The sequence below is a fragment of the Diadema antillarum genome, unplaced genomic scaffold (assembly GCF_040938485.1).
Source record: "Diadema antillarum isolate AM-2024a unplaced genomic scaffold, OU_Dant_1.0 seq00000932_RagTag, whole genome shotgun sequence".
Taxonomy (NCBI): Eukaryota; Metazoa; Echinodermata; class Echinoidea; order Diadematoida; family Diadematidae; genus Diadema; species Diadema antillarum.
The window spans coordinates 14,445-38,151 of NW_027271783.1; the positions used below are offsets into that span (position 1 = coordinate 14,445).

General features: G+C 40.2%; 2 protein-coding genes across 2 annotated transcripts; one reads left to right on the forward strand and one right to left on the reverse strand.

The window, feature by feature from the left end:
* Positions 1 to 350: 350 nt before the first annotated feature.
* LOC139741490 ((2R)-3-sulfolactate dehydrogenase (NADP(+))-like) lies at positions 351 to 14,219 on the forward strand. The gene is made up of 9 exons (XM_071652073.1): positions 351 to 573; positions 1,847 to 2,032; positions 2,696 to 2,757; positions 9,046 to 9,198; positions 9,546 to 9,687; positions 11,628 to 11,755; positions 12,116 to 12,211; positions 13,072 to 13,182; positions 14,103 to 14,219. The coding sequence occupies exons 1-9, from the start codon at positions 351 to 353 to the stop codon at positions 14,217 to 14,219; spliced, it is 1,218 nt and encodes a 405-aa protein (XP_071508174.1).
* Positions 14,220 to 18,416: 4,197 nt separating this feature from the next.
* On the reverse strand, positions 18,417 to 23,501 carry LOC139741538 (actin-binding protein IPP-like). Its single transcript, XM_071652117.1, has 5 exons — positions 23,198 to 23,501; positions 21,591 to 21,729; positions 19,936 to 20,822; positions 19,210 to 19,430; positions 18,417 to 18,830 (listed from the first exon to the last, which is right to left on the reverse strand). Exons 1-5 carry the CDS (start codon positions 23,466 to 23,468, stop codon positions 18,606 to 18,608), a joined length of 1,743 nt encoding a protein of 580 aa, XP_071508218.1. The 5' UTR covers positions 23,469 to 23,501; the 3' UTR covers positions 18,417 to 18,605.
* Between the last annotated feature and the right edge of the window lie 206 nt (positions 23,502 to 23,707).

The window sequence follows — 23,707 nt, forward strand, 5'->3', positions numbered from 1 at the left end:
TTACGGTTTATCTCATTTCATGTTGGGCACTAAAATGCTCTGTTCTAAAATCACAGGCGGATAAAGCATATTGTTCAAAAAAATAGAACCTGAAGAAATCAGGGGCCCGTTGCATAAAACTCCAACCGGATTTTTTTTCCGGTTGAAAACGCAAAATTCCGGTTGGAAGCTCCCAACCAGAGTTTTTATGCAACGGATTTTACATTCTTATGTTAGCAACCTTAAAAAATTCAGGTTGGGCAAATCCCAACCTGAATTTTTTAAGGTTGCTAAAAAAGTTTCATGCAACGCGACCCAGGACAGCGACTCACCAAATTTGAAACAGAGATTTGCCAAAGAGAATAGCGAAAATGGAGCAATCGGCTGGATTGGAAGATGGCTACCCCAACTCCGAGGGGACGAAAGAGGAAAGGGAGAAAGCCTTGGTCCTGGTGAGAGAGGAAAATGTCCGCGAATTTGTCGCAGCTTGTATGAAAACGGCCGGTCTGAAGGATAGCCACGCCCTCGTCCAGAGCGAGGTTCTGCTCGACGCCGATCGCCGCGGAAAAACATCGCATGGACTTCAGCTACTGGGTAAGTTTCAACAGAGAGGAGGAGGAGGAGGAGGAGGAGGAGGAGGAGGAGGAGAAGGAGGAGGAGAAGGAGGAGGAGAAGGAGGAGGAGGAGGAGGAGGAGAAGGAGGAGAAGGAGGAGGAGGAGGAGGAGAAGGAGGAGGAGAAGAAGAAGGAGGAGGAGGAGGGGGGAGGAGAAGGAGGAGGAGAAAGAGCAGGAGAAAAAGGAGGAGGAAGAGGAGGTGGAGAAGGATGAGGAGGAAGAGGAGGAGGATGCGGAAGAGGGGGAGGAGCAGGGAGGAATGGATACGGACGAGGAGTGTTGGTGGTAGAGTTCGAAAAGGATCGTGAGTATGAGCAGGGGGGTTTAAGAGGTGGGAAGGGGGAAGGAGGTACCAAATGGGGAAAGATGATTTATCAATTTACTTTATTAATTATGTTTAAAACCATACGTTATTAGGGAGCTTTCGAACTAAGGACGCGGACGTTAATTAACGCGTGTCGTCTGCAGATTTCTGCCGTTGGCGTAGTGACAAACTTGACAAAATACTACAGTAGAGCAGGCCAAAATGACGTCGTTCTAGAATCAGGGATTCTAGTTTGTGAATTCATCTGGGAAGTTTTATTGATAGTAATTTGCCATTCTGTGAAAACGGGTCATTGAGTCGTCGTTTCGCAGCTAATACATGACAAAAGACACAATTTTATATACACTTTGATAATAAATGTTTTACAAATCTAACTACATCTGGTGAGGTGTATAAACCCCGTATACCCATAGATGAGATATCTCAAGAAATAACATGCCTTTTGATTTGCTGATGATTTATTTTCTTCCTCAGTGAGAATCAATCATGGTTTCCTTCATAAATACCGATATTTCCACCCTACCCAAGTCACCAAGTAACCACGCAGTTTTCCAGTGTTCTTTTTCAATATCAATTTTGAGGAATTGCAGACTAAAGTATTTAAGTCTCAATTTGTTTGGCATTTTTTGATTGAATTCCAATAATATTTTGTGATAACATCACAACTCATTCAGCTATACTATAATGTAACAGCTTTGCCAAACTTTCGCGAGTTAATGCAATAATGCAGAATCTACCATCTAAAGGTTTTCTATGTTGCTTATTTTGTATCTATTCATCCATCTATATTTTTTCATTGGTTTATTTATCTAATCATCTGTGTATCAATTTGTTCATTTATCCATGATTATGTACGTATTTTTTCCTTCATTTAATTTTGTTCTTTTGTGCTCAAAATAATATAACTTTCACTCCGTACATCCACAGACGTGATTTTAGCCAACGTTCAGGCTGGTACCATCGTCAACGGAGAGCCAGAAATTATGGAGGAAACCAGCAGCTCGGCGTGGGTCAACGGTCGGGGAGCTCCAGGGGCTGTCGTTGGCATGTTCTGCATGGACGTCGCCATGAAGAAAGCGGCAACTAATGGCATCGGATGGGTCTCAGCCAAGGGTAAACAAGTGTAGTTTGGTTTCAAAACATTTAAAGATTTTAACGGAAACAATCACAACAACAGCAACAACAAAAACAACAAAACGTGCCAGAGGTATAAAGAATGTCTGAGATCAAAGGCCGGAAACAATGACGTCATAGGTAAAAATGTCCTGGATCGCTGGATGAAAGATTAATCTATAGCCTCTTCCAAAGAGCTCATAATGAGTGGTGAAATAAAAAGAGAATTGTCGGAAGTAAAGGTACGAAGGCAAAATATTGGAGGTAAAATGAAGAAATTCACAGTTTTGACGTTATTGAGGGAAATTTGGTGACATTATGGTTATTTCAACTTGACATCAATGTAGAACCTTACGGTACAATCATGGTTTTAGTAGTTTACTCATGGAACCTGATGAGAATCGTGGATATTTGATATGTTTTTGAGAACCATCACTTGCTATCGGGCGGAAACTCGGTATTCCAGTGGATAGGACGCCTGTCTAGCAATCAGAAGGTCGTGAGTGCGAATCCAACCCGAGTATGCATGTCAATGAGTTTGATCATAACTATTCAAACACTGAATGCGACATCGAAAACCGTTTCGTCAAAACGCGTTCTGTCCTTCATCTGCTTTGTATAGTTTGTATTTTGATTTGTTTCGTTTTGCTTGTACTTGTCAAGGATCCCATCATCTTGGTGCTTTGGGATGGTACACGATGAGGGCCTGCAACAACGGAATGATTGTAAGTGTGTGTGTGTGTGTGTGCGTGTGTGTGTGTGTGTGCGTGTGTGTGTGTATATTTTTTTCCTTATATTAATCATTGATAATTACAGTTCGTTACTCCGAAGGTTCGTTGTTCCGAAGATTCGTTATTCCGAAGGTTCTTTAATCCGACAATGAAAAAAAAGTTCGGTATTACGACAAGGTTCTTTCATCAGAAAAAGAAATATGCTCTAGCTCGTTATGCCGCACCTTCTTTTCATTTTCGATTAACAAACCTTAATTCATCTCCGGAATAATGAACTTCACCTTCAATAGTTAATGACTCGTCATCTCGCTACCCTGGTAAAGGGACATAAATCAAACCTGAGGGAAAAAAATCAAACATTGGTGATAGCCGGTTGGTTGACTGAATAACAAGTAATTCCCTATACTGGAAAGAGCACAGTGTCATACAGTGTCGTACAGTGTGTTCACATAGTCGACTATGTGAAAACGCTCGAATTTGACAGTGTGAACATGATTTCACACTATGGTCATATGATGGTGTGGTTTTCACAGAGTGTTGATATAGTAATGCTTTGTTTCACACTCTGAATTGATGACTCACATTGTGTTCACACTGTTAAAACACTCGAATTTAACAATTTGAAGAGATTTCACACTGTGTTCCCATTGTGTTCACACTGTGGTTCTCACACTGTGGGACACTGTGTTCTTTCCAGCCGGGTTATTAGTTACTCACAAATCACACGTTCGACGTCTCAAAAATCCCACGCTTCAATTTCAAAATCTACGATTAATTAGAAATGTGCTATCTGTCGGAGATTTACCGACAATTTTATATCAATATTATACTCTACAATTAACTTCATACGTGTGGTTGAAAGAAATGGAAAGTTACTGAATGTAGAGGGTTGTATAATAATAATGATAATGTTAATAATAATAATAATAATAATAATAATAATATTATTATTATTATTATTATTATTAATATTAATATTGATAATAATGATATAATTTGGTAGTATTCACCAAGGCGGTAGATTCTTCAGTGTTAACACTGCACACTCTCTCTAATGATATCATATAGTCAGGTGGTCTCGTCATGATATCTCACCCCTCCGATATCCCAGGTACCTATTCCTGACACCTGGATGGGAGGGACATTGTTGGTTAAATGGCTGGTTGGTTAGATGTACGCGCCCTCCAGCGTTGTCCCAGGAGTCAGGCTGGGGACATCCTATTTAAAAGTTTGTCCTTAACCACTTTCCCAATCCAGTGTTCCTGCCATGAATTGTGAAGGGATAGGGTGAGTTATAATACTGTCCCAATAAGCTTTGAAATGAATAAGTGACGCTTTATATTTGTTTTCTCTAATGTTGGCGGGAATGCAGGAGGAGAGAGCTCTGATTAATCATACCGCTATCTCATAATATACGACAAATTCAGAGCTACCAAGTCTCACGCATTCTGAGTGAGACTCAAGCATTTAGGGGCCGTCTCACGATCTCACGCATGGCACCCATTTTTTTTCACGCATCTGGCGAAGTCTGCAACTTTGGCCTGTAATAAGGAGCAAAGCTCAAAGGATTAAAGTGATAGTTGCAATTGAAGGTATATTTCCCTTTTGTCTTTCAAAATAAGTAAAAAATGGTCACTTAAATATGCACCTGATCGCACCATTAAGAGCTAAAAATTGAAAAAGCTCCCTACCGTGGGGGGCCACTGGGGGGAAAAACCCCTCCCATACCCTCGCTCACGTGCACATTCGCGCGCCGAGATGCCGAGTCATGAAAATCTCACTCATAAAAATTTTTTGAACTTGGCATCCCTGCAAATTCTGGAACGAAGTTACCATCCGACATGGTGTATTATAGAGCATATAGGATGTGAGAGTCAGGCGTGCTAGAAATACTCGCAGGCTAACAGGTGCGCGCTTGTAGTAACGTGTGTCAGCGTGACTGTAACATCGTGAAATACCGACATCAGTACAGTATTGGCTTCAAACAGAAATGTTCCGCACTATGAGTCATACTCAATCCCAACACTGCCTTATAATATGATCCTAATGTAACTAATATGACATAAATTATCTGCAGGCTTAGCAGCATTTCTATTTACAGAAGCATTTATCATTTGATTTTATCCATCTCTTCGGAGACAAGGGAGTTCACAGAACATTGCTCCACACGAATCACCTATCTATGAATTAAAAGAAAAAACAAAAGAAAAGAGGAAGATAATACACGCTCATATCTGCACTCATGCCGTCGAGGTCACCCTCTCTCTCCCCCCCCCCCCTCCACACAAACACACACACACGCACACACATGCTCACATCACGTACTAGACATCGGAAAGGGGCGTGTCGAATAAAAACCTTGGATCGTCATGGTTAAAAATGAAAAATTATGAGCGTCGAAGTAAGAATTTGTAAATGTTGACCTAACATTCACAAGGCGACTGAACAATGCCCCGAGCAAAATGAAATGAGATTTTCTGACATAATAGCAATTTGAGTATTTGCTCCCACACCCCACAAACCAACGCATCCTGCACTTCTATAAAAGACACATTTTACGACAAAATGAATGATGGTAATCTTTGAATACTCTCTGTATACCGTTACGGAGATCTTACTTGCCGCATAATGGTCCTCGTGAGCCGATGATCCAAACGTGAGCGTGACGAGATGAGACCCGCAGTTGAACGTCATTTGAAAAGTTGGAAGACGTCCCTCAGCAACCATTTCAGTCTGCAGGAATACTGGGATATGATGACGGTAGTCACGACTTTATCACCTTTCCATATTTCTTGTCTTTTCGTGCCGACAACCCTGGCCAGGCAAGATATCTCTTGCCCCTCGTGCAGTTGGCATAAACTGTACGCCTAATTCGTTAAATCAGTGGATTTCAAGTATTAAGCGAAACCAGGACAGTGTAGCCCTATGATGTGTGTATTTTTAAGCCGAGTGAGTCAATTTGCCGCAAGACACGTAGAAAATTGCTATTTCTACTTCGAAGTCGGCACACACAGATTAGCATCATGTTTCGTTGTTGGTGTTTTTCCCTCCTTTATTTCACCGACTTGGAAGCGATGACTGAGGAAAATAAATAAAATCAAGCTCAATCTTCTATTTCAGCTTGCGTGGGACCTAGAACGTTGGAAGAGATCCTGTGAGTCAGGAAAATAATTATGTACGCTGTACATACGAGTTACGATGACATAACTGTTTTGACGTCAAGTGATGCGCTTATGAAATGAAGTTTGCCTTGATGTGTTGACAATGAGCAATGTTTCTGGTTCCTCTGCCCAAAGTCTTGGCAAGATCGGTGAGCGCGATTGGATGAGGAACCCCTAGAACTACGCGCTGTGCGAAATTCATCTGAGATGCCCGCCTATGCCGATCGCGAAGTGGACGTGACATGTTACCAAGGGAACGGGTCCCAACATCCACAAGCACGAAGATCGAATGGCGGAGACTCTGACTACTTATAGGCGAGAATATCGACTCACGCCATGCACGCGCTGACTATACCTGAATGTCATGCAGAACCAATGCCAAGGAATTGAAAAGGGATGACGAATACTATCCTTCAAATGGCAACCTCTAATGGTTCTTTGAGGTCGCACTCATTAATATACATATTATATACACAAGCACACGCAAACATGCATAACACAGATACACACTTTCAGCCCCTAGCACTCTCATGCAGTGCAATGTACAGACACAAAGTCATGGTCATTTACACAGACACGTAATTCATAGTTCATAACCTTCACACATTGCCACACTCACATCAAGGAGCTCCATGCTCATATCGTATCAATTCACCAGGTCTTTCAAACTTGACTCTAGGATGTAATGAAAGCACATTCTATTCTAGAGTAATTACAGGCCCTAAATATAGACAGCCTTGCACTTTCAAGCCGAGAAAAGAACTATCCATGGCTCATTAGCCTTGTTATACTCACTTTCTGCCATCCCGTTCTTCTCCCGAATTCTCCCTAAAAATTGTCGCCATGCCCCCCAAAAGGACTTCCGCGTGACTAATGTCTATTTCCTGAACGAGTTGTGACCATCTTCGGGACACGCGACCCAGAAAGTAACCCCTCCACAGTCACCACTTCGTTTTCGTTGGAGGGGGACCGGGAAGGGAAGGTTAGGGTGTACTTTAAAAGAAATACTGTAACATTACAGCAAATCTGGGGGCAGCAGAGTCGCCAGAAAATCTGCCTATGTCACCTGGACTAGCAGAGATATACTTTGAAACGTTTAACATACTATTTCTGTAGAAAAAACACATTTATGTTATATTTTGTTAAAGGTCCTCTTTACCTTTGGGAGCAGTGATTTAAAAAATGTTCAAGATATCACATTTGATGCATATGTGTAGGTCTGTTGTATCACAAAACATTCTACCATATAAAATTTTTGCAATAAAGCCTAAAATATAAGGAGATATCAGTATTTTTCTCAATAAGCCATAACTGTATAGACCAGTTGTAGACTGTTTAGTCTGGAAACATTTCTTAATTATAACTATTGTTCACATTTAGTGTGTTTAACAATACTTAACATTGTTTCTATCCCTAACTCACATTTTAGAACTATTCTAAAGCACTAATGCCGGGCTTTTGTTTCATCTTCAAATGGTAAATCATGCCTTTGAGGCAGCATGCATCGAACATTATCATTGAACCAAATTTCGCACGTATGTGGCGATTCACATCATAATGTCGTGCACAGTTTTCAGAATGATCTGCTCATTTACTGCATTAATAGTTTAGAGAGTGAATGATTTTTTTTTTCAATTGCCGTATATCATATTCTAGAGCCTAAGAGTGTCAGATTAAAGTTTTAATGCAGTAACTAAAATAAATGACTGCCATGAATGACGGCTCATATCTTTATTTCTTGCTTGCGACGACCACGACAAGTGTGACAAGCAATAGACAAACAATAAATTAGTCAAAATAATCATTGCCTTCTATACGTACGTCAGCAATAATTGTTCCCGGCACGCAAAAGGATGGTGACAGAAAGAAGGGGGGGGGGGGGGGGGGGGGGGAGGAAGAGAGACAGCGAGAAGACAATCTGGATACAAGAAAGTAAATAACGTAAAACGGAAATCACAATTCGGAGAACACCAAAAAATACGGCACTCTTCCCTTCTGCCGAATAACCATACCGGACATCCTCTCAATAATCATTTACTTATATTTCTGTTTCCATGTTCCCGATGTTAGCATTATCTGACAAAACATAATAATAATTGTAAGAAATCATATGAGATAAAACCAAAGATACAAGACTAAAAATAATGGAGCCATATGAAGAGAATCCGTTGATGTTTGGCATCATCTCGAATTTAAACTTTCAGTCAATAGTAGCACAGATTTCGAGTGAGTTGTGATTAAGTCTTTCAATGCCATCGCAAATCGGATTATAAATAATATCAATAAAATTTTGATTCTGAAGCCCTGAGAGGGTAAGATTACACCGGACCCGCGGAGAACGTTTGATTATAAAGAGTGCGCCCCGTAGGGAAGAGAATTTCTGGAGAAACTAAAAAGAAAGGGGGAGGGATGGGTGGCAAAATCAGAGGGCACATTCATATCTGACCGACCTTTTTTTTTTTTCTTCTCATTATAAGCATTAGGTTATAAAGAGAAACTCTACTCCAACTTCAAACTAATTTCAAGAAAAGGAGTAACAGACAAATCTGACCAGAAATGAGATGAATATGTCATGTTCAAAATTTTATAGTCCCCCCCCCCCAAAAAAAAAAAAAAAGAAGAAGAAAGTGATCACAATTACATAATGTAAAATATTTCAGGGATAATGATGCCAGCACATCACGGCTATTTCGCTGGTTTCGGGAAAATATCATAACAATGACGTGGGCTAGGAATGACCGATTCTCCTTTTATCATATTATGTCAATGAGAACGGCGAAATTAATATTCTTTTGAATTCATTCCAAACGAGCAAGGGATTGATTTGTGCTCATGCAAATGAGACGTATGGGAATGACGTCATCACTTCATATTAATGACATCTTAAAGAGATTAAGGTGTATGAGGACTTGGAGGCAGTTGCACCATAACCTAACCATATTTACGTCATGTTCTGTGAAGTCATGTAAAAATGTTATTTCTATGGATTTTATCCTCTAAGTGAATGCCAGTTTGAGCATGTGTAAGTGGCATCGCACAGTTTGCAATCAACCTAATCAACCTGAAGATGAAAAGGATTTCGTTTTTGACAAGGCCATTTCTCATTATTTCAACTCGATAGGGAGTCTGCATGTCTAACACCTGGCTGGCCACCGTGGCACCACTATCCAAGCAGCGAGCTCTGGGCACCAACCCTATCTCTTTCGCCGCACCCGCCTTGGACGGAGACTACATCCTGTTTGATTCGTCCCTAACTGTATCTGCCATGGGAAAGGTATCGGAGTCCACGCGTTCTGCAAACGTCATTCCACTTTTTCTCATTCGCCATTGTTCACTGCGTTACTATAGTCTCTTTACTTTTCTGCTTTCCTACGCTGTTGCTTTTAAAGTTCTTTATTCATCTTCATAAAACTTAGGGTGTTATGATTTCATATGAAACTTGTGGATGAATAGAAAAGCCGGAAGGAAAGTTTATATAAGAATTCGGGGGGGGGGGGGATCCCAGTCAAATCAAGACAACCCTTGATAAACTGTCCTACCAATTTTATTGTAATCTTATCTTAATAAAAGAGTCGTTTGTTTGTACATCTATTCTGTCCTTTTCTATTGTTTGTATACGAGATACGTGAGGCGCTTCGAAGCGGGAGCAAACATGTTCAAGCCGGGTCGGGCGTGGATCAGTTCGGTGTCCCCACCCAAGATGCGGAGACGATCTTGTTCCATGGTGGCGTGGTGCCGCTAGGTGGGAGCAGCACTTCAACAGGTCAGCTGCCTACCGCTCTGGAGATTAACATTACAAGACCGTATCATCATCATCATATTCTTTGCCAATCATTTGCCAGTGTCACTGGTATAATGATCATTATCGGTACCGTTACCATTACTGTTATCATCAGCCGCAACACCTTGCACCGTCTTTCTCATTGCTATGCACTTCCTGTCATAGTATCACCAATCATTACCATCATCATCATCATCAAGAACATCATCTTCATCATCATTATCATCATCACCACCATCATCATCTTCATCATCATCATCGTCATCATCATCATCATCATCATCATCATCAAGAACATCATCATCTTCATCATCATTATCATCATCACCACCATCATCATCTTCATCATCACCATCATCATCATCATCATCATCATCATCATCAAGAACATCATCATCACCATCATCATCATCATCATTACCATCATCACAACTGTTGATTATATCACTTTTATGGTCATTATCATTATTACCACCATCAAGGAATAAATAGCATTACAGTGTATCACCACCGTCAGAATTGCAAAGGGGATGAGACATTATTTTGTTAAGTCCTTTTTTTCCGTTGGCAAGTCAAATTGTCACATTCTCCGCTTTCGTTGATCTCATCTCTCTGACTCATTTTCGTTCTAGTTGCTCTTGCGTCCTTCCTGGCACACATTAATTTATCCGCTTGGCAGCCAACATTTAGACACGAGTGGTTTTGATTTTGCCAGCTGTGTCTTCTTAAATTGAGCTACAGTGGTTATCGAGATAAAAATGAATAAATACAATGGCCATTGTCAGAGACTTAGTTTCCAGCTGTCTGCAATAATGGCGAAATACCTGCACCCCTAAAAAAAAAAAAAAAAAAAAAAAAAAAAAAAAAAAAAAAAAAACCACTCCAGAAACAGGCGTTGAAACAATAATACCACTCTGCCTGCGTAAATCAAATCAATGTGATTCAGCTGCACGGATTAGTGTCGATAATTGGCACAAACATGACGAAATTATCCCTTAGGTTTGTCAGGAACTAACGCATTTACACCATAAGATAAGCAAAGTATAAGAGTGAATAGTGACCAATAACGTAGGCCTTGCACTGAACAAAACTCCATGTAGTCTTTATGTACTGAGCATCTCTTTATATATATATATATATATATATATATATATATATATATATATATATATATATATATTCGAGACAACGTAATGCGGATAAAGATGGCCCTGTCTTCAAAGGACAAGGAATGAGAACATATAATTATAATGCAGGGTTCATTATTCCATATATAGCAACACAGCGCAAACAAGCTGCTTGACACAGTCAATCTTGTTTTTTTTTTTCATTCTGATATTTCGTGATATTGAGCAAGCGATCTGAAATCTCAGTGATCATGAAACGGAATATATCAAAGGATTATATCCAAGGGATCGCTTTTGCGATTCCTCCTCTAAAATCGACGATGTATGTTTGTTATCTGTCTGCACCAGCAATTATTGTTGTTTTTATGCCTTGCGTGGAAATAATGCCGCATTATTTTTTGTTAGTCACTGCTGCAGATCAGGTTCTGTCAAGACCCACACCTATTTCAATAATTGCGGTAACAGAAATGAGCTTGTAAGAGAATATGCGTAAGATGTATACAGTAAAAAATCATCATCATCATCATCGTTACAAACATAAAATCTATAACCACATGCGATATTCGAGGTCATCATCGTATAGTAATAGATATTGTGCTGAACATCGCGATTTTTTTAATATTCTTAATATTAATTTGAGTGGTGCATTTACAGTGTTTACTTATGCCTACGTCGTACGTTAGTTTATTCATAAATATCCCGTAATCATTCTTATCAGCTAATATATAGAATATATAATGTATATTGTTCCTTCATCTATTCATCTATTTCTACTTGCTTCTTTGTTTATGTTAGGTGGCCATAAAGGGTTCGGACTTCTTCTTCTTGTCGAGATTCTCACCAGCGTACTGGCCGGCTCGGCGTTCTGTACCGACATTGCCAAAAAGAGTGCTGAAACTGGGGCATTTGTAGGAGGAGACTTTGTAAGTCATGTAGTACACTGTGTATCAAAACCCGTCCCAGACAAAGTTAATATGCCAGATTATCCCGGTAATTCCCAACTGGTAACTGCGCTGAGCAAGACGTCGGGGGATGTTCTACATTGATAGTTGTAAGAGGGTTTGATAGGCATTCAAAATTACGTTGATTCAATAAATGAATTTGTTTGTTCAAGGCACAAAGTCTATCCATCACATATCTCGCCAACTTTTCATTGAGGCTTTAAGAAATGGATGCCACGCCAATACCTTGAGGAAACATTTGAATCCATCTGCACTGTGATGCCCGTTATGCCTTCATCGGCACTAGAAACCCAACTGATGATTTTCACTTGCGTGTCACAGGGGCAAACTTTCATCGCGATTGACCCCGCCCATTTTGGCAGTGGTTTTGTGGAACGGATGCAACGCCTCTTGGACTACTGCAGACAGCTAGACAGGGTAAGCAAATTCACACGTGGACCCCAAGGATAGGAAAATCGCACAGTAACAGGAACTGATTGTAACACAAATTGTAACAATGACCACAACAACGATTAAGATATTATATCACCTGAGAAAAATTGCTGCAGTATCTGCTATATGATACTAAGTCTGAAAAAAAAAACCACATCCGCGAACTCATTCAGTGAGAAATCATTCGCTAGACAACAATGAGAGATATTATCTTTAGGAAATCACACGCTTACAAAATGAAGTCGAACTTAGTTATCATGTTACTGAGCGAAAATTAAATTATAAGCTGTGTGTACGTAAATAAATATGTCACTTTAAATATACATGCCATATACTGCCAAAATAATCAAAACCATATCAGCTGCACCACCGCCGATTGATTATACAATTACTTGAATCATAACGTCCCATCAGAGACCACAGTTCTGTGGTTTGATGTCTCATCTCTTTTTTTTTTGTATCTACGGTTATTCGTTGCTATAGCATTTGAGAAATATAGCATTAACTATTCTCTCTTATCTAAGCTCTTTTTTTGCATAAACAATCATTTGGGTTGCAGAAGTTCTAAAAGCCTCTGAATTGCTATATTGATAACTGCTGATCCTTAATTTTCTTTTCTTTTTCTTTTCTTGTATATTCTTTTTTCTTCGCGCAAAACTAATGAATTTACTCAGCTCCATGTAATCTTTACTCAACACAGGATATGCAATAGAATTTGGGGGTACATGTTATATGTTATTATAATATGATGGCAAATTGATAATTTATGCAGAATTACCCATCACCTGACTTGATCTCTTAAAGGTCAAGTTAACTCATAAAGAGTCTTCAACCCTATCTATCAGGTTGACGAATCACAGCCCGTGCGAATACCCGGAGATCAGGGGCGCGAGCACATTAGGCGAACAGAGCAAGACGGCGGACTTTGGTATCAGAGGGGGCTTATTCAGCGGCTGGTATGTTTTAAGAAGTCAAGTTTTAAGTCTTTTCCTTGTAGTCGGATCAAGGACGGTCGGATATTCTCTTTTCTCTCACCCCCCCCCCCCCCCCTTTCTATCTCACGTCCTCTTTCACCACCTGTGTGTTTGTACCCATCCGCGTAGGCCATATGTGTCTATTGATTGGTTGTGTGTTTAATCAAGTTTGTGATACCTCCTCATGATTTAAAGTGTGTGTACAGTTCTGTTTGAGGTGAGGATTTAGCCTTTAACGTTTTGCGAGATATTCAGAAACCACTCTATGAGATGTCAAAGAGCATGCAATTCTCAAGGGTATCAAAAGTTTATTCAATGAAAATCGGTTCTGAAATGGCGGAGATATCCAAAAACAAGGTCAAAGAAAGAGTTCCTATTAAAAGGCGTGGCCTGTCGCCTTTTATTACTATCACTTTTTTTTATCTCAGCCATTTGAAAACCAATTTTCATCAAATAAACGTTGATGCTCTTTCATATTTCATAAGAGGTTTCTCATTATCTCACTTAAGAATGTTCAAAACATGAATCCCCACCTCAACCAGTACTGTACATTACAGTCCCTTTAATAATGACACGCGATATTGATATTTCATATTTGCATTTTTCGAACTTCTAAACGTAATTATACTTTTCTATAGTTATGCTTTAAAACGAAATACAAAGCATTATTCGACATAGGTGTATGTGATAGAGCAAACTTGATACATCTTAGAATACACGATTTATGTCATAGATTTGTAGAGATCGAAGTTTGAGTAACGCAGGTCGTCATGTTACAAGCTGGTGATTGATGTTGATGGTAAATGGACATCGATGAATTGAAAGGAAGACCACAGCGGATTTTCAGATTATAAAAAGGGGAAAAATATAAATCGACGTGCGTTCTTTTTCGTCTGCGTTAGAATGCCAAATTGGAGACCCTTGGAGGATCAGTCGAGTTACGGGAGGTACGAGTCCAGAGCAAACAACAAGGTGACGTCACATCGGGAACCGCCAACATGAAAGAGTCCTCGCCGTAAGGGGCGGATTCACGTGTGAAGGGAGGACGGCCTACCAGACTGGTCCAACACGGCCGCGGCACATTTCTTGTGTGCGCTCTACCGGCTACATTTTTTGCTTGTCTGTTTGTGTGTTTGTTTGTTTGTGTGTGTGTGTGTGTGTGTGTGTGTGTGATAGTGATACAGATGTTGTTAAACTTAAATAGTTATGGGTGTAGGACAATCTATGTCTCATATTCTTTTGGTGACGGCGCGCAGTATGTGTGTGTGTGTGATATAGATGTTGTTAAACTTTTGTTACGGGTGTGGGACAATACATGTCTCATAATTATAATATTTACGACGGAAATTTAAAAGGAATCTGATTGGACAACTCCGGAAAACACACTGATTTTATACCAGGTATACGTGTGTTTAATCACGTTTCATGTATGATCAAAAATGATAATGAAGTATGTATTGATTTCAAACTAATCGTCAATATTTGTGTGAAATTTTGTTAGGTATGTGGTAAAGGTCAAATAAAAAAAAATCCCTTAATTTAAAAGCATTTATCTTACCAAAACGCGTGACAATAATGTGTGAAAAATATGTATTCAGCAAAATACTCTCTTTCAGCCCTTGAGTCATGTACAAAGAACAACTTATCGGTGGGAATGAACACATTAAGGCCCTACAACCTATTCTGAAGGGTATATTGTTCTGGACAGGAATATTTTTGAGGCTTGATAAATTGTTCTACAGCATTTGAACAATTTGAAAAGGCCAAGTCATCTGAAACATTTAAAGCAAACAAACAAACAAACAAACAAACATTCCCCTTCCACACACACTCACACTTTGATGGGTAAAGTCACTGACTTCAAAGTTTCCTCAGGACACTTTCTCCTACTTTCGATACATTGTAATAATACATATTTAGAGTAGAAGTAATACTTGTTCTGCACTGTAGTCATAGTAGTAGTAGTAGTAGGAGTATTGTAGTAATAATAATAACAGTAGTAGTAGTAGCAGAAATTTTTACTTCCTTGTAATGAGAACTTTGCTATAACCAAATTCGCTATAATTGTTTGCCTGAAGAAGATAGACGAAGAGGGGACGAAGAAAGGAAGATACAAAAAGAAGACATAGTAGAAGAATAAGGAGGCAGAGAAATAAATCAACTAATCAGACAAAAATGGATGTGTATGTGTATTCATATTCATGTACAATGTATATTCTCTACAAGGATTTAATATTAAAAATGCAATTTGTTGCCATGACAATGACAAAGTTGCAACACCGACAACATGCATTGCAAATCTACGCACACGCACGGACTGTGGTGCATGATAATATGTATAACTTTTCATATACGTACAAATATTTCAGTAACTCACAAATGATTCTGCTGTAACATGTAATGATGTTCGCTTATAAAATCTGCCCGGAGTTGTACAATCATACATGCCCATAATGTGGACTCGATTCCTGGATACTTGAACTTCATAGCCCCGGCACTTCACCATGTCATTTCACACAGTTGAATTATAAAGATAGGGGATAAGAAAATATTCAACAGAAGAATATTAATCTCCACATGAATTTTTCCTAAATTAGATAATACCCTGGTCGCAAAAAGACAAAATATCTTGTCTGTGGAATTTTATGATGAAGCATTTTGTGATATTTCAAATGACGAGAAATATGCACATAAATTCAAGATACGGCCCTGGATAAGGAAAACATATTCATTTATTACACACACAATATCAAGTACATTGACTTTTTAAAGCCACTTACTGTTCAGAGATATTCTTTGACAAGAAATTGCACTTAAATGTCTTTGAAGCACACAGAAAACACTCTTTTGTTATCTGAGCAAGACCAACTTGGACATTCACGTAAAAATCAAACTCACGTTACTCCGAAAGGAAATTCAGTTAAGATGTGGTGCTCCGTCATATATTACGGAATGTAACCAAGCTGTGTTTTATTATAATGACCAGCTGAGTTTCCTCCTAACACTTTCTTCACAAGAAAATCACAGTATCTTGATGTCTATGAATAATTAACAAAATTCTTTTTGTGCCAAAATGTGTCACAGAGGTTTTATTTACACTTGGAGTAGTGTCTGCACTTCATTTACTTGTATGTATCAATAAATAAGTTTGTTTTTTAATGCCTACAGTTATTCATTGTTTTATTTATTTACTCACATATCAGTAATAGACCTGCTCGCTGTACATATCAAACTTAGATGGCCATTTTGATGTCATTATTTATTGGGGTCAGTGTTGTAGTCTTCAAAACAGTAACAGTTTCATTGTTGTCACATTTTTCCTCAGTTTTCCAACCATACACAGAGATAATTTTCTGGCTATGTACTGTTTTTCTTTCATGTGTAAAACATTGCAACAATCCCCATATCAACATTGCAACAATATGCCTACACAAAACAGAAAGAGCACTCTCTCTCTCTATCTCTCTGGGAAGTAGAATGTAGCTCAACGATTTGATAATCATTGTCCTGCTCTATGAAAGGCCATGTGTACAATTCAGTCATACACAGACAGTCTTCCCCCCCCCCCCCCCACCAACATCTAGCCGCAATGTCATCTGACATTACCTAGATAAGTTTAATCTCGACAAACATATTTGCTGCAACTGATTGACAAATTACCCTACAAGGCTACATCGACATGTTCTAACACCGATTGACATGTTTTAACACTGATCAATTCAGTGCTTATTTACATCGATGTAGGGCAGTTTGTCAATCAGTTGCAATAAAAACAACTCGACAGAAGAATTTCATGAATGAGAATACAGTTTTTGCCATCTATGGGTAAGCATTTAATTTGGTTTAATCTTTGTTATGAGTTTTTCTTCACAAGAATTCATATCTGAGTGACATAACTTTTATGCAGCATAAATGATTTAAGTGGCAATAATCTTAACCCTTTCCATATCAAATTCTGAAATCCCCATAGACTTAATACACAGGCCACTAGGTTCCCGTATGGAGCGGGTTACAAAACCTGAAGGACTCAGAAATCGTATACCAGCCAGGATGGGCTCTTCAGTCCCATCTACTCAAATTCATGTGACAGAGATGTTAACATTCTGTGTCTTTTCTTTTTTTTTTGTGGGGGGGGGGGGGGTGGGAGTGATTAAACCATAGCTAGTCCTACTAATACAATGAGTAGGCCACAAAAAGAAATCTTTAGCAAGCTGCAAGAAATCAAGGTGCGTATAACAATGAAAGAAGCCCACTGTCAACTGAATACCTTACCTATTATGCAAATCAATTTAGTATTTACAGGAATCTTCACACACTTGTACAAACTTGCTTGTGAAATGCACTTTGTTGTGTAAGTCACAATCATTTGGAATCAATGTTGGACAAAACTCAACATGGCAAGTAATCTTGATGACATGTTAAGGTCATATAAGAGTACACCTACAGCATTTGGCCGTTTGCCTACTGCAGTCTGGCAGATGCAATGTCCCACTACGCTGTCTTACCAGCAAATAACTAAATCACTATCATCATGACCTCATAAGATTATTCACACATTATTCTTTCTGGAGCAAACAGAAAAAAGCAACCAAATTTTATCAAATGCTTGAAATGTTGAAGAATGCAGACTATAAAGGCCAACATCCTACACACAGCCATGAAATAGTAAATATAACTAGATCATGCCAGTTCATATCGACGTTCACATCGATGCTTCGCAGTGAAATATATTTCAGTCAACTTGTTATTATTGAGCCCCTCTTTAATCCAGTGTTATGACATCCTGAAGTACAATTCTCCCTATCACAAATAAATGTAAACATTTGTTGCTGGTGGTTGGGTCCATATGCTGGCCACACACTACGTGGAAATGAATGTGGTTATTTTACGCACCCACGGGCAACACGATGATGTCAAGCGGGGTCATGCTTTTGGGGTTGACTTATGCACTTCTGGTAATGTGGAGTTACTGTGAAGCAGGCACGGGCAGAGCATATACAAACGTTATTTTGTATACAGTAATTGCATCTAATTTTTCCCTTTTCATCATGACTCAAACACTGTCACTTCATGAAGAAATGCATTTTCAGAGCTCATACAAACTCAATTGTTTCTGTTCGCAACACATCATAACAGTTGCTGAGAAAATCCTAATAACCATGATAGTTAGAACACAGAGATCTAGTGGTCCATGTTCTTTATCAAATACGGCTCACTCTGTGCAGCACCACAGCATTGTCAACACATTGGCATGCGGATATTAGATAGCAATGCCGCCGTTTGAGTTTCTACAGTTATATGCAATAGGGAGAATTGATAGGTGTCCCTAATATGTCTCAATGGTTATGCACTGATCACACCACCCTCCCCTCCTGTCCTGTTTGTGACCTCCCAGCATACCATTCTCATAGCACGGCTACAGCGGCCTCACAGCGCCCAGTCGGCATCTGACCCAGGTCAATCCACACACCCGTCTCTGGATCGTAGCATTCCATGGTGTCAAGAGTGGGCGGGGCAGTGTGGGGGCGACTCGCCCCCTTCCCTCCGATGGCGTACAACCTCCCGTGGGCCACCGCAACACCGGCGCAGGCACGGGCAGTGTTCATTGGCTGGACTTTGGTCCACTTACCCTGAGGGCACAATGAGCAGACAAGTGAATAATAATGATAATAATAATAATGATGGTGATAATGATGATGACGATAACAATAAACAAGGTAAAACAAAGAGATCCTAATAAAAGTCGTGGCCTGTCAATTTTACTAGGATTGCTTTTTTGGATATCTCAGCGATTTCAAGGCCAATTTTCATCACATAAACGTTGAATCCTTCTTGAAATTACATGCTCTTTCATATTTCATAAGAGGTTTCTCATTATCTCAACAAAAAAAATGTTATAAACCTGAATCCTCACCGCAACAAGTATTGTACAGTCCCTTTAATGATATCAGTAATAATGATGATGATGATAACAATAATAATAATGGTAACAATAACAATATCACGCACCTCTGAAATGGAGTACCGCTCTACCGAGGCCAGCACGTTCTTGGATGAGTTGTACCCGCCTACGACATAGATGGAGTCCTCCATCACAGCCATGGCGCATTGGGAGCGTCTGGTTCGCATGCTGGCCAGCTGGGTCCACTCCTTGATCACAGGATTGTAGCTCTCGAGGAGGCGGAGCTCTGTACCAGTGTCTGATGCCCCTCCCGCCAAGTAGACCAACCCTGTGTGGCAGAAACAGAAGACCAGTGAACAATCCACATAATGATCCAATAACAACGATTAAAATAATGACAATTTCAACATTATCATTATCATGATCATTCAAAAGGGGAAATCCAGTCCAAATATATCACTATTTCTCTGAATAATTTTTAATTCGTTTTCTTCGTACCACATTTGCATAATTTTTTTAAGCAGGCAAGTCGTTGTTTTTAACAAGCCATGAATACACCTGATATGATGTTTTAACATAGTCTTGTTGTATGATATGCTGCAACTAAGTAAAGACATAAACAGCAGTCTTAATGATTTTACTGCATATCCCACATACTATCACTGACAACATTTTGTCATGCACAACTGTACCTCATTTATCAGGTACAACAGATGGTGGTTCATCAAGAGAACAGTCAGCAGCTACTACTACGAAGAACTTATAAATCTTGGAGTGAATACTGCATACATGTGAAACTAACAAATTCCTGTGCTGCCAGAATGAAAACTAACCATCAGCTGACACTAGACCAAAGTTGCTCCGGAGGGTAGCTAGCTTGTCATGAACTGTCCACACTCCTTCCTCGGGGTCGAACCTCTCTATGGTGGCTCCCATCTCCAGCCCCACCCATCCTCCAAAGACGTAGATCTTGTCCTCCACGATGCAGACGCCGTGAGAGCTCCTGGGGCACAGGAGGGGAGGCGCGGCGACCCACTGCTTTTCGACGGCATCGTAGGTTTCCACCTTCTCGGACAGCAACGATTCATGCTCCCCACCGATTGCGTAGATGGTGCCCCCCATCACAACCGCGCCAAAGCCGCTGCGAGGCTGCTGCAAGGGCGGAAATGGACTCCACGTCTGAGAGAAAGAGTCAAACTGGTCCACGTCTCTGAGGGTAGTCGTGTTCCCCCATCCTGACCAGCCCTCACCAGTCATCTTGCAGTAGCCTCCCATGACAACGATCCGCTTGCGGGAGTTCTTGCGCGGCTTATTCAATTCCTGGATTGGGGATTTTGTCCCAAGTGGCTTCATGACCCCCTTCCTCCTGGGGTCGTAATCCTGCAGCAGTTTGCCCATGGCCACCCGTAGGCTGAGATCTGCACACTCCTCCACGTAATTAAAAAGTTGCGAGGGCTGGATGATCGGGAAACGAACAGGTTCCAGAACTTTCACCAGGTGTCTCCTCCTACTCGAGGCATCGTGGGATATCCACGTCATGGCAGCGAGGAAGACCTCAAACTCATTCTCCACTCTCAGTTCCTCGCTGAGGAGGATTTCAATCAGGAGGTCCAGGTCCAGGTCCAGGAACTCCTCCTCCAACCTAACCTGACTGAAGTGGTTGTGGACGTAGGATCTACTCGAAGTCGCAAGGTCCTGGCAAGAAAGATCGAGGGCGAATCTGTAGGTAGAAGGAGAAGATGCAGTCATGGTCTTTGTGGAAAGTGTCGTCACACTGGTCAACATGGCATTGCTTTTATACAACAATGGCAAAGTTGGTTCACATACAGACACACTCACACACACATACACACATGCACACATAAAAATGCACTCAGAGCACACCCACCCTCTACTCTTCAACCCCCAAGAATTATGGCAAGGCTGGGACAAAGGGGGGAGGTGTTTTTGCTTGTAAGGTGGCACCAGAAAACTGTAATTGCACTGAAGGCCTTTTTTTTTCCTTTTCTTTTTTGCTTGTAAGCTGAAGAAACCCAGAAATGGTACCAGAAAAAGGCACTGAAGGCTTTTTTCTTTTTTGCCTGAAAGTGGCACCAGAAGTATAAACTGGGTCCCCCCCCCCCCCCCCCCCCCCCCCACTTTTAAAAATATGGCGCTGGCCCTGTACGGTAATTGCTAAATAGATGTCTGGACAGGACTGCATGTACCCCAAGAGAAGTTGTAGCAAATTATGACACAACCTTTCTTCACCTACAGTAGTTGACAATAATTTCTTAGTGTTAGTACAAAATATAAAAATATTCAGTTAGACACAAAGTACAAGCAGAAAAGAATAGAATTCAAGATGAAAACAGGAAAGTATAATTATGAATCATCTTTGTGATGCCTCATGATCATACAGGGTAGAGGCTCCTTCGTGTTGTTTCTTCTTCAACTCGGCATTTCACATAACGAGGTATAACTGATGAGAGAAAGGAATTCTCTGTACCTCAAGAAACCGACGCAGTTAGAAGAATGCAGCTGCAGCTTGAGGAATGATGAGCAGATGTCTTTAATCTCTGTCAGCTGGAACATATCAGCAGCAAACAGGAGACCTTGGGCGTTACTTGTTGTGACTTCAATATTTCCTGCGGTAAACAAGGTACAGAGAGAGACAGACTTGTATTTGTGTTCTATTCACAGGACGATACCAGCAAGTATCACAATTTCCATCCAGGTTTGTTTTTGTTTTTGTGTATTTTCAAAGCAAACTGTTGATACACTCGCTTCTATCAACAGCAAGAAGACATGATATTAGCAACAAGAAGTACTAGGGCTCCAACACACTAATAATCTAATCACAATCACATAAATACGTAATATATACTCAAACTCTATCACACGAGTGGTGCAGAGATGTGGAAAAAAAAAGAATGCAGTATGTAAAACTGGAAAGAAAATTCAAACTCGAATGCCTGAAATAATCAGTCATGTATGGGAACAACATTGATTCCAGAAGTTTGTTTGTTTGTTTGTTTTATCAGCCATAAGCCACACCAAGCATTATGGTCAACATTCACTTTCCACATCTGGTGATCAAAATCCCTCAGCAACTGAACTCACTCTTCGAGTTACAAAGATGTGAAGAGTGCAATGGTTATTATTGATGGTTAAACTACATATAACTGCAATCTGCATGGTAAATCATTATCATCAGCATCCATAAATCATCATCTAGAATTCTTCATTATCCACAGTATACTATTATTATCATTATTTGAATGTTTTTCACATAAATGACATGATAAATGGTGTTAATCCTATATGACAGTGCATCACAAAACGAACAAAAGTCGCACACAGTGATTTTGTGTGAGGACTAAAAATAGGTGAAATGGGTCAACCTAACCAATCTTGAGTTTTTCATATTTTCTGAAAGAGCAAGTCTTTTTCTATATCATATTAAAGTTTGGGATCACAAAACAAACACGAACTTTTTGGTGGAATAGTGTGATTAGTTGTTTCTCATAGAACCCTCTTCCCATTTCTCAAAAACCCTGTCCATACACTTCACTTTCAACTCCAATAACTTTGGAAAGAATTATGCTACTGCATTGAAAGTTGGCATTAATCATGTACAGAATGTGCTAATGAAGCATGCTCAATGTGAGCTTGATTTGATAGTCCCTTCATTGTTGTTGCTCCGGTGGCCAACATCCTGTTTCTGTTCCATTCATCCCACAGCTAGCATAGCTTGGTAAAGATTAAGCGCTTGAATACACCCTGTACTTCAGAGCCTGTTTTCTCAGTTCACACTTTCCAGAGTGTCTCGTTTCTTTCCAATATTTAGATAGGTTAGGAGAGTCCATTTGAATTGAGTTATACACATCATTTTAAAGCTTAGAGTCTGCTCTTTCAGAATCTACTCTTCACTAAAAATTCATATCTGGCGACTTTTTGTTTGTTTTGTGATGCAGGGTCACATAATATAATCATCATCATCATCATCATCATCATCATCATCATCATCATCATCAATTCCTCTTTCTTTCTGTTACTAGTGTTAGACATGATTGAGAGCTGGTAACCAATGTAATGTTGAAGGAGTCTCTATACCTGTGTAGATGAATTCCAGGAGACAGTTAAAAATCTCCGGCTCCACACCGTGGATGTCGATGACATCCTGACTGGATTCGCTCATCCCGCCCGACAGCATGGCATCAAAGTACGGGCTGCAGGCCGCCAGGATGACCCGGTGGGCGTGGTAGGATTGACCCCGCACCTGGAGCTGGACGTCGCAGAAGAGCTGGTCCTTCTTGAGGCGGCTTATCCCCGACAGCAGGGACGCAGCGTGGACTGCAGATTGGTGTTGCAGGGAGTCCGGCATGTTTGATAGTCGAGGTCTACTGGCCCTTTGACAGGAGGCAGTCTGCACACAGCTGCCCACAGTCTCAGCAAGAGGGCACTGAATCCTTGCCTCTTTCTACAAGTCTAGTCATCTTCAATTCCTGCTTCACCTTCCCTACATGAGATGCAAATAAAGGACATATTTCTTATCATAAAACAATCAGGATTTAACCCGTTGAGGATGGATTGATTTTGCTACAACACACATTTTTTCCCATA

Coding starts and splice junctions, on each gene's coding strand:
- LOC139741538 (XM_071652117.1), bottom strand. CDS start 23,468: ATGCCGGACTCCCTGCAACACCAATCTGCAGTCCACGCTGCGTCCCTG. Junction 21,730..23,197: donor CCTGGAATTCATCTACACAG/GTATAGAGACTC, acceptor TGTTTACCGCAG/GAAATATTGAAGTCACAACA. Junction 20,823..21,590: donor AACTGCGTCGGTTTCTTGAG/GTACAGAGAATT, acceptor TTCTACCTACAG/ATTCGCCCTCGATCTTTCTT.
- LOC139741490 (XM_071652073.1), top strand. CDS start 351: ATGGAGCAATCGGCTGGATTGGAAGATGGCTACCCCAACTCCGAGGGG. Junction 9,688..11,627: donor TGGGAGCAGCACTTCAACAG/GTCAGCTGCCTA, acceptor TGTTTATGTTAG/GTGGCCATAAAGGGTTCGGA. Junction 13,183..14,102: donor GGGGGCTTATTCAGCGGCTG/GTATGTTTTAAG, acceptor CGTCTGCGTTAG/AATGCCAAATTGGAGACCCT.